Source organism: Anas acuta, chromosome 12, assembly GCF_963932015.1.
Source record: "Anas acuta chromosome 12, bAnaAcu1.1, whole genome shotgun sequence".
Taxonomy (NCBI): domain Eukaryota; kingdom Metazoa; phylum Chordata; class Aves; order Anseriformes; family Anatidae; genus Anas; species Anas acuta.
Genome location: NC_088990.1, coordinates 20,170,544 through 20,184,377, shown reverse-complemented (window position 1 = coordinate 20,184,377; position 13,834 = coordinate 20,170,544). Strand labels below are relative to the sequence as shown.

The following is a 13,834-nucleotide window of genomic DNA, read 5'->3' as shown; positions in this document are numbered from 1 at the left end:
TAGTTGATTTTTTTTTCCACCAGAATGGTATTTTATAGATCTACTTAAATGAGAATATAAAGAAGATTAGAGGAAAAAGTGGTTGGTTTTTGTTTCCCCTACCCAAGTTGGACTTAATCTGAAATTATGCTGTATAACAGCTTACCTAATTGCAAGTGGACTATGGCATTTGTTTTTCCTGCAGTGAGAGACCAAACATTTAAATCTTCTATAGAATAAACATCTTCAATTTTCAGCAAGTCTTCCTTAATGCGATCCACATTTAAATGCCTGGGAACTCCTGTGATACCAAATACAAGACAAAATTAATTCAGTCTTCTGCAAACTCTGTGGCTTTTCAAATAAACTATCATGGCAGATCTCAAAACACTGAAAGAGTTTATAATTTGTGTTGTTTAAAATGTTTAGTATCTTTAAGTTACCAAAAGAGAAGAATATGCAAATTGACATATTAAGTCATTATGTATACTTAAGTAGTACAGAAATTATGCTGTTGTCTCAAATGCAATTTGTCCATTCCAGAATCCAGTCTCTAACAGTAGCCAACATCACATCCTTTAGAGCAATGTACTTGTGGAGATACAACTTTTTACTACAGCTCCTAGTAACTGCTAAGCTCAAACTCTTCAAAGGAAAACTTGTATCATTATCCAGATTTTTTTAATCCTAAAAATCTCTTTGTTGTGTTACTAAAACTTGACAAAAATATGCATGAGGGTAGGTTTCCAATTTCTGATTCAGAGAAGTAACTGATTTAGAACTGCGAGTTAAGTTGTTGAACAATTTCATAGAAATAACTATTTGAATAGGCTTCAAACTGCATATATATCAGAGTAGGGTTTTGTTGTTTTGGGGTGTTTTTTGAATGCTTCAACAAGCTAGATGTTTTGTTTCTAAATGAAAAGTTTATTTTAAAATATTCATTTACAATTGAAACGTTAATTTTGAAAGGCTGCCTTAAAAAGATTTTATGTGGATTCCTTGGAAGTCTGTTTGCTGGAGATCTTTGAAAAAGGACCAGTTGGAAAAATTCTCTAGCATACATTAAAACAACCTATCATCACTTCTGATAGCAGCATTAATTCTGACATTTTTATGGCAGCTGGATACCTTTGCAAAGAGCTACAACTCAAAGATCTGGAATTTGATACACCATTAGTTTGCCTTATCTATTTTGCCCAGCTAAATCTCAGCTGTTGCCTTGGAGCTAATTCAGGTTTCTTAACTCAGGTTTCACTATTTTTGCATTCAAGGTAAAGGGTTTTGTTTATTTGTTTGTTTGGTTGGTTTGGGTTTTTTTTTTTTTTTGCTTTTTCCTAAATGTCAAAAAAGCACTTGACATCGAATATGCTGAGGTCCTTGATTTTACCTTGTAGTAAAAGTCAACAGTACTTGTTTTCTTCATCCCTGCGTTCTCACTTTCATAAAACATGGAAGTACTAGATAATGTAGTTGTAGTGGGCATGTCAGTTATAATAATGCAAAAAATGTTGCTGGCATTTTCCCCTCTGTACCAGAGTTTACCAGTATTTGACATGTAAAGCAAAGCAAACTGTGTGGATCTTACCTTCCAGAATGATAACTCCTGTGTCACGCAGAATTCGGACTGTTGTCAAAACCACCAGTATGGAAAATACGTATGTACATATAGGATCAGCAATCTTGTATTCTGGCTGGAAGGGAAGTTACAAAGTGTTAAAGGATGTATGAAAATACGCTCATTTTTAAAAATGTGACTCATAAAATACAGTTACTTAGAACTCTGACTTATATGAAGATTTCTTTTTTGATAATTACAAAATATAAAATGGTCCTTGCTTGTTTTACATAACTATATGAAGCTTCTAATAGGACATCACAAAGTATATTATTTTCTTAACTTAGAAAAGTAAGTCTCTTTTTAATTTAATCACTTCAAGTGAAATTAAAAAAATATATATATCCCACCCTACCTCAAAGATTAGCCATTACTTACCTTGAAACGTATGATGTATGCAGCTACCAGCACGCCAATACTTTGTACCAAGTCCCCAAGGGCATGTACAAATGCTGCTCTCACTGCAAGGCTGCTGTGTCCGTGGCTGCTGCTGTGGGCTGTGCTGGGAGAGTTTGACTGAGGTATGTGGGAGTGCGGGTGGGAATGGGAGTGAGAATGAAGATGTCCGGACTGATTCAGCAAAAAACCCATTCTGAAAGGGAAAGAAGAAAAACATTCCAAGAAACAGGCTTTAGGGCTTGGTGGGTTTTTGTTTTAAAGGAAATAAATTATAAAGAATGGAGAAAGTAAAACTCAATATCATTTCCAGTCTTATTTTATGAGAATGAAGAGGTCCAGCAAAATGATGTCCCATGAGAAAATTACAGGCCATGAATGAATTAACAGTTTATTCAGAAATGCATTTATGAGCATTAATGGAGAGAAAGGGAGGTCTTACATTAAGTTAACTGCAACACCAACAGCTGCTGTAATCAGCATGATATCGCCATTTATTTCATAGTCCATATGGATAGTTCTTTGAACAGCTTCATACAAAAGGAATGCCATAAGGATATAGACCAGCAATACACTAATGATGGCTGACAATACTTCTGCAAACAGAAAGGAAACAACATTACAAACATGAGTCTTGGATCTACTTCCGAATTATAACATGGACACAGCCTTAATTATTTTATTTTTTTGTGTATTATGGCACTAATGCACAACTAGCACGTTGTAAATATAACTCACAAATACACTTAATAAATGGTGTAGCTTGTTTCAGTCAACACCTTCACACAGCCTTGTCAGTGTGTTCAACAAGTCATGTTTTCTCCAGTTATGCTAAAAACAGGCAATGATGGTGACTTGATCAGACTACCTGGAACTTTTGTCCGAGAAGTCACAGACAAAGGCCCTGCCTGAAGGAGAGGAAAATTAGGTGGGCTGGTGGTGTTTGAGATCTCCTACAAAGAAGGCTTGACTTCAAATGTCTAGTGTTAAACTAGATTTAGAGGTGACTTTGTATGTATCCTTTTGTATTTAGAAGGGGAAAAAGTTATAAGAGTAAGGAACTGAACCATACAAACTTGTCAGACATCAGTCCTGAGCTTGTTGACATGTATGTGTACATGTGTACATTTCGGCTATGAAGCATTGCTTAATGTAAGTCTCAGTATTGACATGCGATGTTTTAATACTGCTGAATGATTACTAAAGCCTCATATTTCACAAAGGTAGGAGTGTTATGACCAACGCTGTAACATAGGAATTCTATCTGATCATCCAGACTTTCAAAATGGCACATGACATCAGTATGAAGAAAGTAAATTAAAAAAATTTCGTCCCAGAACGTCTGCTTCCATTTGCGTCTGTGATAAGTAGTTATAGCTCCCCACAAGGCTCCCGCTGCTCTGATGGAAAGTGGCCTGAACATTTTATGGGTTTGGACCTTAATGCTGTCTGCCTCAGTGCCCAGGTAATGAAACAGGGCTGGTGACAGTATACACAAAACCTGAGGATGATGAGTCCATCCTGTGGTTTTAGGACCCTATTTTAAATAACATAGGGGTCACTAGATTTCACATAAATGTGCACTTTTTCACTCTAGCTTCGTATGCCAAAAATGATTGACCTTTTCTGGCTTTCTGGCTTTCCCAGATAAGACTGTCTCAGTTATAAGCAAGTTAATGCAGGGCTATAAAAAGCACTAGGAAAATCTTAAAGTTAGCTCCATTGTATTGCAAGGAAATCTGCAGCCATGCCTGAGTAATTTTTAATCACTATGCATAAGGCTTACTATTGTCACATGTCAGATGGATCACTGGGACCCTAGTTTTCCTCTGTGAGTTCAAAGATCAGGGTTGGAAGTTATTTGCATTGAATTATAACTGTTGTTCTTTCCTCTTGCCCTGATTTATTCCTGAGGAAGGGCAAAATTCAGCTCCTGGCTATGTGACAGCTGTAGGAAGATTGATCTCCGAATTGCCTCCCTTCTCCCTCTGCTTTAAATCTGCCAGTGTGCAATACAGCTTTGGCTACTGGAGGTGTCATTTCTAATGAAGAATTGCCTTTATTTATTGAATATAACAGTAAAGAACATGCAGGTATAAAAGCTTCTCATACCACCAAAATCACTTGACCAATACACTGAATTTGTCACATTATTATGGGAGAAGAAACTCATGCCAATGTACTCAGTCCTAGTGTGTAGATGTCTGGATTCGTGCCAGCATTATCAGGTAGTAACAAGGCTCTGAATGGCAACTGTCACAACTTCTGCCTTCAGAGCAATAATGAAGTCCTAGAAATAACCCCTGCAAGTGGTAGCTTTCTTTATAATGTCCACAGATTACTCAGGGTAACAGCCTCCCCCCCCCCCCACCAACACACACACACACTTTGGTTTTCCACAATGTTTTTTTTTTTTTTCTAATTTCTATTTGTGAAACTGTGGTTTTATAATAGAAAACCGTGTTTTCTGCAACAGAAACCAGTGTTTTCCTTGCAGTCTTTTTCACATTGTCATCTTGACACAATAGATTTGTGCTGAGATCTTTCACTTGTGAAATGAAGTATGCACTGTGTCAGTAGCCTGACTGATCTGTCATTACTGACGTTGTCTCTGCAGCAGTGGAAAGATGCCAAGTTTCATATCTGTGTTTAAATCTGCTCGCTGTCTTGCTGAGAAGGAGGTAGCTCCACTTGGTGAAACAGAATTATTTTTGGCTTCAAGCATATATAACCCTTTTCAGATAAGACTGCAAGCTTCATTGTTTTGTATTCACTTCTCTAACTCATTCCTGAATCTGTCAGCTTCCCTTTCACCACTGAAAAGGGAATACACTAAAGATGGAGCATACATATTACACATTCAAAGAGAATTAAAACAGATGAAAAACAGTGCTTTCTTCTGGAATTTGACTAGACAATCAACAAATGTTTTCTTTACAATGCTACACTTACGTGTACAAGTATGAAAATTCATGGTTCTGCAAACAAAACTGATAATGAACACTTAGAAGCACTTGATTGTCATGTTTTTGTGCTTAGTTTATGTATAGATTATCTTAAAATTTAATGCAAAGCAGATTGGCCATGAAAATTCTTGTACATACTCCTAGCTTCAAACAACTGTTCTACATTTATTTTTTTTTCCTGTTACAGATGCTCAATCTCCACCCTATTTTTCACATTGCCATGTTTTACCATCTCATGAAATTCAGGCTATTGGTGAGCTCGTATTATTTTGCTGACAAACTTCTTACAGCACAGGATATTTGGAAAAATGCATTATAACAAGAATATAGCCCAGAAGTAGCTTTGTTCCATAGACAGCATTCACTGAAGTGTGAAACTGGGTCCTAAGGCCACAACATTCAGAAAGGGTGCCTGAAATCGGCAAATAAACGTTACAAATATGACTTTAAAAAAAAAAAAAAAAAAAAAAAGTATACGGTCATTTTCAACAATCCCATCTTCAGTACTCACAGAGCCTGGATCAAGGTTTTGAGAATTTCTTGCAAGATCTTTACCAATTTCCCCTTTTTCATTGCAACCACAGGAACTCTGTTCCCACCCCCACAGGCTCTAGTTCTCCCCTACTGATTGCTATGCTGCTGCTAACATGTAATCTTACGGAATGGTTGAGTAGAAAGGTGCCTCTGGAGTTAGTCTGGTCCAATCCCCTGCTGAAAGCAGGATCAACTACAGCAGGTTGCTCAGGGCTGTGTCCAGCCAGGTTTTGAGTATTTCCACCAGACTCTACAATCTATCTGGGTGACCTATTGCCATGTTTGATAGCTTGGCCTCACTGGGCAGCAGACAGAAAGAAGGAATTGCTGCTGGTCGCTCTCTTCTCCAGGGAGAAGATGATGGGTGATACAGACTGATTATATGGGCCAGATCCAGCCAACAAGTCACATACTGGATCGATCAGTCTGATCATTATTTTTCTTGGCAGTAAAATGGGGCAAAAATAATGCAAAAAGTGAGGAGGCAGTAATCCTGAGGGATTCCTCTCTGCAGAGTGCTATGGAACCCCTGAATTAATAAGTGAAAAATTATATAATTGGGTAATATTTGATGGTTAAACAAAAGTTTATTTTTTTCTTAAGAATAGTTCCTGTTTTAAGGTGTCGTGTTCATTCTATTTATATTTTTGTTTTAGAAGAATTGTAAAGATGTATAAACTACTGACTTTTATTTTTTTTTAATGAGGTTAAGGTCCGTCTAAATGCTAGCAAACATCCTTGTGGAGAGTATGAGCCAAGTGCCAGAAGCATACCTGCAAGGTCAGGTTTCAGTATTAGGGGGGACTCCTATCACAAAATTAAAACTTCTTGAAAGAAAAGTTTGTAATGGGAAATGCTGGCATTGTTAATGCTTTCTTGCTAAAGCCCAAAGATCTTTGCTAGTGTACAGTTATGCATTCATGCATTAGTGACTAACTGATGACAAATGACTAGGAGTGATGGAGTTGTTGGATTCTGCTGCTGTCTGGCAGTCAGTATAAGAATGAAATACAATGACTATACAAGACTGTGAAATTCCTTGAAAAAATATACACTATAGAAAGTATAGAGGAGACGTAGCAAGCTGTAATGCTAGAAATTATCTATTTCATGAAGCATAAATTGAAGCTTTTGGGAAAATATCTGCAAGTCCAGAACTGCAACTGTACATTATAAACTATTAATAACCAATACAGATAGCAACCACAAGAAAGCACCCTTTAGCATCATTACACTTCCAAACATCAAGTAAAATGAATCCTGAAAAAGTCCTTCCAAGGTTTAGTACATAATTCTGCTTGTTTCTTTTTTAAAAACTCCTAAAACAGGCAGAGGTGGAATAACTTACTGTACTGGATACAAAGGTACATTTTAATCTCTGCTTCATGTGGTTTGCAGGGTGCAAGAGGAATAGTGATTTCTAAGACATCTTGCAGAGCTATCTGGTCCTATACTCTACAAAACTTTTTAGTTCTGGATTAAAGTATCAATATTCATATTGCATAGAGTTTTTTTTGTTTTTTTTTTCCAGTATCATAATTCTACTGAAGTCACTGGGGCTTCATAAGTGCAGCACACCAGCAACAAACTGTTGTAGACAACAGCTGACTGACACACATAGCTCCTGCATCACCAAGCTCCTCCATGTAGCTGTCACACAAACAGTAATAGTGCTACACCAGTGAACGTTCCCCTCCTGCTCAACAGACCTCCGTTCCACAGCACGAAGGTGCACGGGCACCTGACTTAATGCAGCAGCCCAGTAACTATGGGTGAGCTGTGAAACACAGCTGAATACCCGCTCATGTTTTTGCTGGGGATAGCTTTCCTCCTCTGAACCCTTTTTTAAACTTTCTAGGCAATGGTTCATTTGTAGGAAGTCTTACTTACAATGTCTCAGTGTATCCAATTCCCCAATAGTCTGAAAACCTTCCTCATGATGATGGAAGATAAATCAGATTCAGAATTTAACTCTGAATCTAATTAATCATTGTTCCACAGAGACTGAGAGACTAATCCTACTCCCAGTGAGTGAAACTCTGAAGTTTGATAACTTGAATTTAGCTGAGGTTTAAAATTCAATAAAAAGGCCTGATGCAATGACCTAATGATGAAGTTCAGTAGTAATCAAAAGGAGCATTTGTCTAAACCTGTGAAGAGGCCAGGCCAGACTTTCAGCCACAACTGGTCACCTTTAATTGTTTTTATGCCTCCTTGCCAGTTTTCCCACTGCAGATCAAGTTGGTTTACGGCACAGTAGATACCAGACTGTGACCTAACACGGACAACTCAAGAGTTCAGGCTCACTACTACCTCAAGTTCAGTCCAGCACAGTACTGATTACAATTTTGCACAAGTGATTTATTCTCTTGTGGCAATACAACCCATGTAGCGGATCCAAAATAGCCAGAGCAGTGAAAGGACATTACAGGCAGGGTGTCAAAGTTACTTTTGTTTGTTACTGTTGTCCTTCTAGTTATCTCTTCTTCTACAATTAAATATTCTTTTTAGTTGTTGCTTAAAATACTCTGTTAATAGCAAAAGCTGGTATCTACATACCTAAGCGATGAAATCCAAAAGTGAACCTCTTTGTTGGAGACTTTGCAGACAGCCAGACAGCAAGCAGGGTCAAAATAATACCGCTAAGGTCAGTTAACATGTGAAGTGCATCTGTCATAATTGCTAGACTGTTAGCAACATATCCACCTGAAAAGAAATTTGGAAAAGTCAAGATATACAATCTTTGTGATTCTGGATCCTCTTAGCACAACCTCCAGTTACTTATTTTCAGAACACCGCATTAAGTGCATGAGAGTACGTAAAATCACTGAACAGGGATATTTTTTGCCACTACAATCAACATGCCATGTTATAATTTAAAGCTATCTTAGTTAGAAATGCAGTGAAGCGTGCCTTCTATTAGGGTAACATAGAAAGGATTCAGTCCTGTTATTTTCACTGACACTGTTTGCTTCGTAGTGTTTGCAAGATCAGGTCCAAAATAGTTCAGTATCTTTTCTCTATAGATAATTGTGTATGTTTAATCAACTGATCCTTTTTTTTTTATTTTATTTTTTTTATTAAATTAAAGCTGTTGAATATTTTGATGTTATGGAACAGGGACAGACATACAACAACTCAATGACAAAGTAATTCACACTGCCCCCTTTTTATTTTCATTACATTACCTTTTAACCTTCATCATTCCCTGTCCTGGTAGGGGCATATAAATTCTGCTAATATATATTGCTGATAGTAACTTCCACTTGCACAGCATTTTTCTTTATTTATTGCCATAATTTTTTCTCATAATTATGAGCTGCATTGAGACAAATACCCACAGAGCAAAGGTTAATACCTTTGTTCCATTTCAATTGCTAACGCTACTGTTAGATGGGTGACAGAGGTTTAAACAATGTGCCTCTCTTAGGCATCCCTTATCCAAATGAGGAATCAAGGACAGTCTGTGGTGTCTTCCGTACGCAAGAGGATAAGCCCATTTTCTCAGAAAAGATTACATCTTTAGTGTCATTTCTTCTATCATTTAGTTTCTCATTTTACCTTGAGACTCATTCAAACCATAGATTCTACCAAGCAGAGTGTGCAGCTGGCACACTATTTGCCAGGCTTGAGGCTCCAATTAACATTTCGAGTCAAGGTATCTTTGTATATAATTAAAAGCCTCTTAGTGAAGAGGTTGACTGTGAAGAAATAGCAAAGGCAAATTCACAACAGGCTGATTGCTTACAAGATCTGTTATAAAATGTGTGTGTCCCTGTCCATCCATGAGTGTGCCCATCTGCAAATCAAGCTATACTCTTCCCCCAACCATACAAGCAGGAAAACTGATAACATAGTTGCTTGTACTGCCTGTAATTACTGAAAATACCACAGTTCAAACAGTTCCTTTCCCCCCTACACCTGTCTTTAGTTGTTCCTAAGTCAAATTCTTTAGAGGCTGAAATTCTCCAAAGGCTCAAAGATAACGAGGTTTTTAAACCTCAGCAATTCAGCAGGGTTGGTTTATTATTATTATTATTATTATTAAAATGGGTAATGCCTTGCCGTTCTGAGTTAATTTGTTTTCACACATAATTTAAAAAAAAATATGACTTAGAAATGTGCAACTCAGCCAGTTTTATAGTCAACACAGAAGAAAACAATTTCTATCCAAGGCCATTCACTTCAAGAGTTTACGTGTATGATCATTTAAAGTATGTATGTTAATTCACATGTATTAAATTTTGAGAGGTACTTCAGTCCGAGATGAGTCAATTCCATTTCAGCTCGTCTCTTAGGACTTCAAAAATAAAATTAGAAGGAAGAAATTCAGATACTGAAGGTAGTCTTAATATAGCACATGGGTTAAGAAAATAGCATCGAGATGAATGAAATTCTGAAATTGAAGGTTCTCTGTGTTCCAAACATACTGGTTCATTGCTTGGTGAAGAACTACCCAGGGGCTGTTTAAACACAGTCAGCAACTGTGGGGGGAGACATCTCCAGTCTTTACGAACAGAAGGCCTGATGGCTCACCACCACTGTTTTCACTGACCTGTGAAGGACAGCAACCCTCCTCATGAATGATCAATCTGAAATCTGAACATAACTGAACACATCAAATCCTGTCAGGAAAGATAACTAGGAGTTGCAGTGTTTTCCATTTCTTCATGCAAACTGGTTTCCAGGGAGTCTAAATTATCTTATCTGACTTTTACAATGACTGTTCATCAAATAAAACAACAAACACTGAAGTGGGCTGGATTAACGATCTTGGCTATACTTGAAAAAAAAAATGCCAATGAAGATTTCACAAATCAGATGCTCAAACAAGATTTCCTGCATCTTGACATCAGTAGCAGGAAGATTTTTACTGAACATTTGATGATTAATCATCTGATAAGGTGTTCTGCCTTTTCTGCAGAAACTCATATCTATCAAAGATCACAGGAATTAGTTAAAGTCCTACATGAACAAAGTTTGACAAATATCTGAGCTACAGATTCGTTCAAAAAGTTCCACAATTTCAAACCAAATGGGACAGAACACAGTGCGGGGCTGGACTGAAATACATTAAATAGGGGTGGTGCTGATCCAGGACTTGAAGGCTCCATCTTCACTTATTTTGGTACTTGCCTTAAGGCAAGTCATTCAGGTCAGGATCCATAGAAGCACACAGATATCTAAGTCCAATTTATTCTCTTTGGAAGTTGGATACTTGACTATTTTAATGGTCTATGTACTGTCCGTGCCCAAAATTTGTCTGTGCCCAAATCCTGAAAAAGGACTGGTAACAGCATACATGAACCTGAGAATGGTGAGTCCATACTACAGTAGCAATGCTTTGTACAGACAAATCAGTCACTCTGACCTGAGCTTGCAAAGTCCTGGCTGCACAGGAGAAACAGTGGATGATGTGTCAAGCAAGGAGAGTATTTTTACTCTCCACACCTATTGTTCCCAGAGCTGTCCCTGCACTAGCTATGGAGATGTCTACAATGCAGCAAATCAGATCAGAAGCCCCCAAACAGAGAATGTCTGTGACTTCAGCATAAAGCTGCCAACAGCTCAGGAATATTACTCAGCAAAGCTTCCTTCAGATAGACTAAATTTGGTGTGTATCAGAGTCCTGATATAAGTACACTGAAGTCACACGCTAAAGGACACCTACACTCGAGACATAACACTACATCCCTCATCAAATTTGCCTGAGTTCACACTGAACCAAAATCTCAACCAGAGAGAAAACAGAGCCAGAGGACAAACTCAGGCATTCAGCTACATCTCTGCAAGTCTGAAGCTAAGCACTGAACCATGATGAGTTGATGTATTGTGGCAATATTATTAAAGACTAACCAGAGCGAGGTGTTGAGAGACAAAGCCACTATTTTCTATTAACCCACATTCCTGAAATAAGGTTCCAAATAAAACTGTGGCACACATGCAGCCAGTTATCTGGTCTGTCTGAAACAAATGACCATTTCTGTCTCCTATGAATGTGTGACACGCTGTATTATTTATACTCAGTGATTCTGAGTATCCAGTATGCTCCCTACACATATTGTTGAAGTTTCTGTCTTAAAGATACAATGCACAACTGCACTAGAAAAAGTGATCCAAGAGTACTAGCTTACTTCACATGAGCAATCATCAGCTCTTCAGTCAGCCTGACCTAATTTAGGTAGGGAAGAAGAAGGAGCTAAGTAAGTCCTGTGTTACCACATCTGAAGCATCTATTCCTTACTTCAAGAAAGTTTTTGTGACTTCTTTTTATCTGGTGAATTATGGGCAGTAGATTCTCTGTGACTCAGACTTGTATGTTAAAATGCAAGCAATTTAAAAGAAACTGTCATTAATTGTCTGTTACTAGATAGACCTGGCACAACATAACAGGCTCTCCGGTGTCTGATAGAGGCATTCATGTGCTGGCACCATGTATCACTCCCCACTGCTTTAAATCAGGAAAGTGGATGAGAGATTTTCAGCGTTCCACAGGAGGCTGAGAAGCACCAAGCACTTACACTGAACGTCATGGACATATCCAAAAGATAGATGGTAACGGGACACTAATAAGAAATTGAAAAGTGAACAGTGATAAATATTATGCCTTATAAAAATTGTTAGATAATGGCAAAGGCATAACATTCAAGAGCTCATCTACACATCCAGGGGACTTTAGATTTTATCTCAAGCCCATGTCACTATCGGCTATAAATACAGTCATATTTTGTACAGTCTGATGTATCATGTACAGGTTCTATTCAACCTGAATAGTAAATGATAGTGTATCTTTATGAGGGAGTAATAAAAGCTGAACTTGAGCACCAGGTGCATTCTGCTAACCGACAACAATTGAACGCTCATATAGGAACAAATTTCCAGGTTAAAAAAAAACAGCTTTCTTCTGAGTACTAACGAATAGAAACCACAAATACCTGAACTCAATCAAACTACTTGGTATTCTGAACTGTTGAAATAGGAAGTGTTAAAATACCTATTATTTTCATTTACTTTGATCATGTGGTTTATGTCAGGACGGAGTATGTGCTAGCTCAGAGCACAGCAGGACTTCAGGAAGTTGTCAGGAGAGTGGTTTCTGGACTGCATTGTTGCACAGGATTTGTCTTTTTGGATGTAAAAACTAGAATGCATTGCCATATCTGATGGCTAAGGATAAGCACCCCCCAGATATTAGAGTTTTGGTACAAGGTCAGTGTCACCCTTAGGAACTATATTTCCCTCTTCTTCCCATTGCAAACAGCAAAATTTTGTGGCAGAATTAGAAAACACTGAGGATGAAATTATTCATCTTTTACTTCTATCTGTACAACACCATGCAGTTTCTCCCTTGCTACACCATAGCAGCTTACAAAGCAGGCAAAAATAAAAAGCCATTAGGCAGACACCAAAAAGCCTGCTTTCTGCCAGTCTGGGGAACCGATGAGATTCAGGGAACTCAAGCTGACAACACCCCTTGCTTTTCTTGCACGAAAAGTCCAGGTGGACTTCCATCCTCACTCTCTGGCCTTACTGCTACGGGCACGGATCTCTCCGCACGACCAGCAGACAGACGGCTTCTCTGGGTAAATCATTAAGAACGATGCCAGAGCACCGAGCCAGGCCAGAAGGAGAGAGGCGACGCAGGCCAGCGACTCACCCACGAGCTCCCCCGTCATGAAGAGCAGGTAGAGGACAGCCGCGAGGGTCAGCTGCTTCTTCACCTTCCTCTGCTTGCAGAGCTCCCTCCGGGCGCTGCAGCCGCCGCAGGGGCCCGGCGCCGTGCCCCCGGCGCCCCACAGCGCGCTGCCCCGCTCCGGCAGCGAGTCCTCGTCGGGCTGCAGGCCCAGGTGCAGCCCGTTCCCCGGCGGCTCGAGGGCCGCGTCTGACGGCTCGTCCGCCACCACCACCCGCAGCTTGTTAAACCTGGGGAAGTCGTCGTCGGCCGCCTCGTCCGAGAAGTCGAAGGCACTGGAGTCGTTGAGGAACAATGCCGGGTCCCCGCTCCTCCACAGCGCGGACTTGAGGCTCGTCCACAGGCCGGCCCCCGCCATAGCGGCGGAGCCCGGGCACCGTCCGCGGAGCTCCCCCCGCGCCGTCCCGTCAGGACATGGCCCTCGCCTCGCACCCCGGGCCCCACCGCGGCCGGCCGGGACGCCCCCGGCTCCCCGCCGCTCTCCCCCGCTCACGGAGCGCCCGGGCGGGCGGGGCCGCCTCCCCGCCGGCGCAGGGGGAGCAGCGCCGCCGCCATGCGCGGCAGGCGGGCGGGCGGCCGAGCGGACAGGCGCTCACAGCGAGCGGCGCCGCGCTCCGGGCATAGCCGCGCCTCCGCCCCAGCCCCAGC

The 13,834-nt window shown here is 40.0% G+C and overlaps 1 protein-coding gene across 2 annotated transcripts in view; it reads right to left on the bottom strand.

The window, feature by feature from the left end:
- Positions 1-13,834, bottom strand: part of SLC30A4 (solute carrier family 30 member 4) — a 16,691-nt gene extending 2,857 nt beyond the window's left edge. Inside the window, exons 1-6 of one of the 2 annotated variants that reach the window (XM_068696151.1) lie at positions 13,151-13,821; positions 8,053-8,199; positions 2,436-2,589; positions 1,976-2,189; positions 1,568-1,673; positions 146-280 (exon numbers count right to left, since the gene is read on the bottom strand). In XM_068696151.1, the coding sequence (XP_068552252.1) occupies positions 146-280; positions 1,568-1,673; positions 1,976-2,189; positions 2,436-2,589; positions 8,053-8,199; positions 13,151-13,544 (1,150 nt within the window). In that variant the 5' untranslated portion in view covers positions 13,545-13,821. Of the gene's footprint in view, positions 1-145; positions 281-1,567; positions 1,674-1,975; positions 2,190-2,435; positions 2,590-8,052; positions 8,200-13,150 lie in introns of those variants that run through there. The other variant, XM_068696152.1, reaches the window with a different exon arrangement.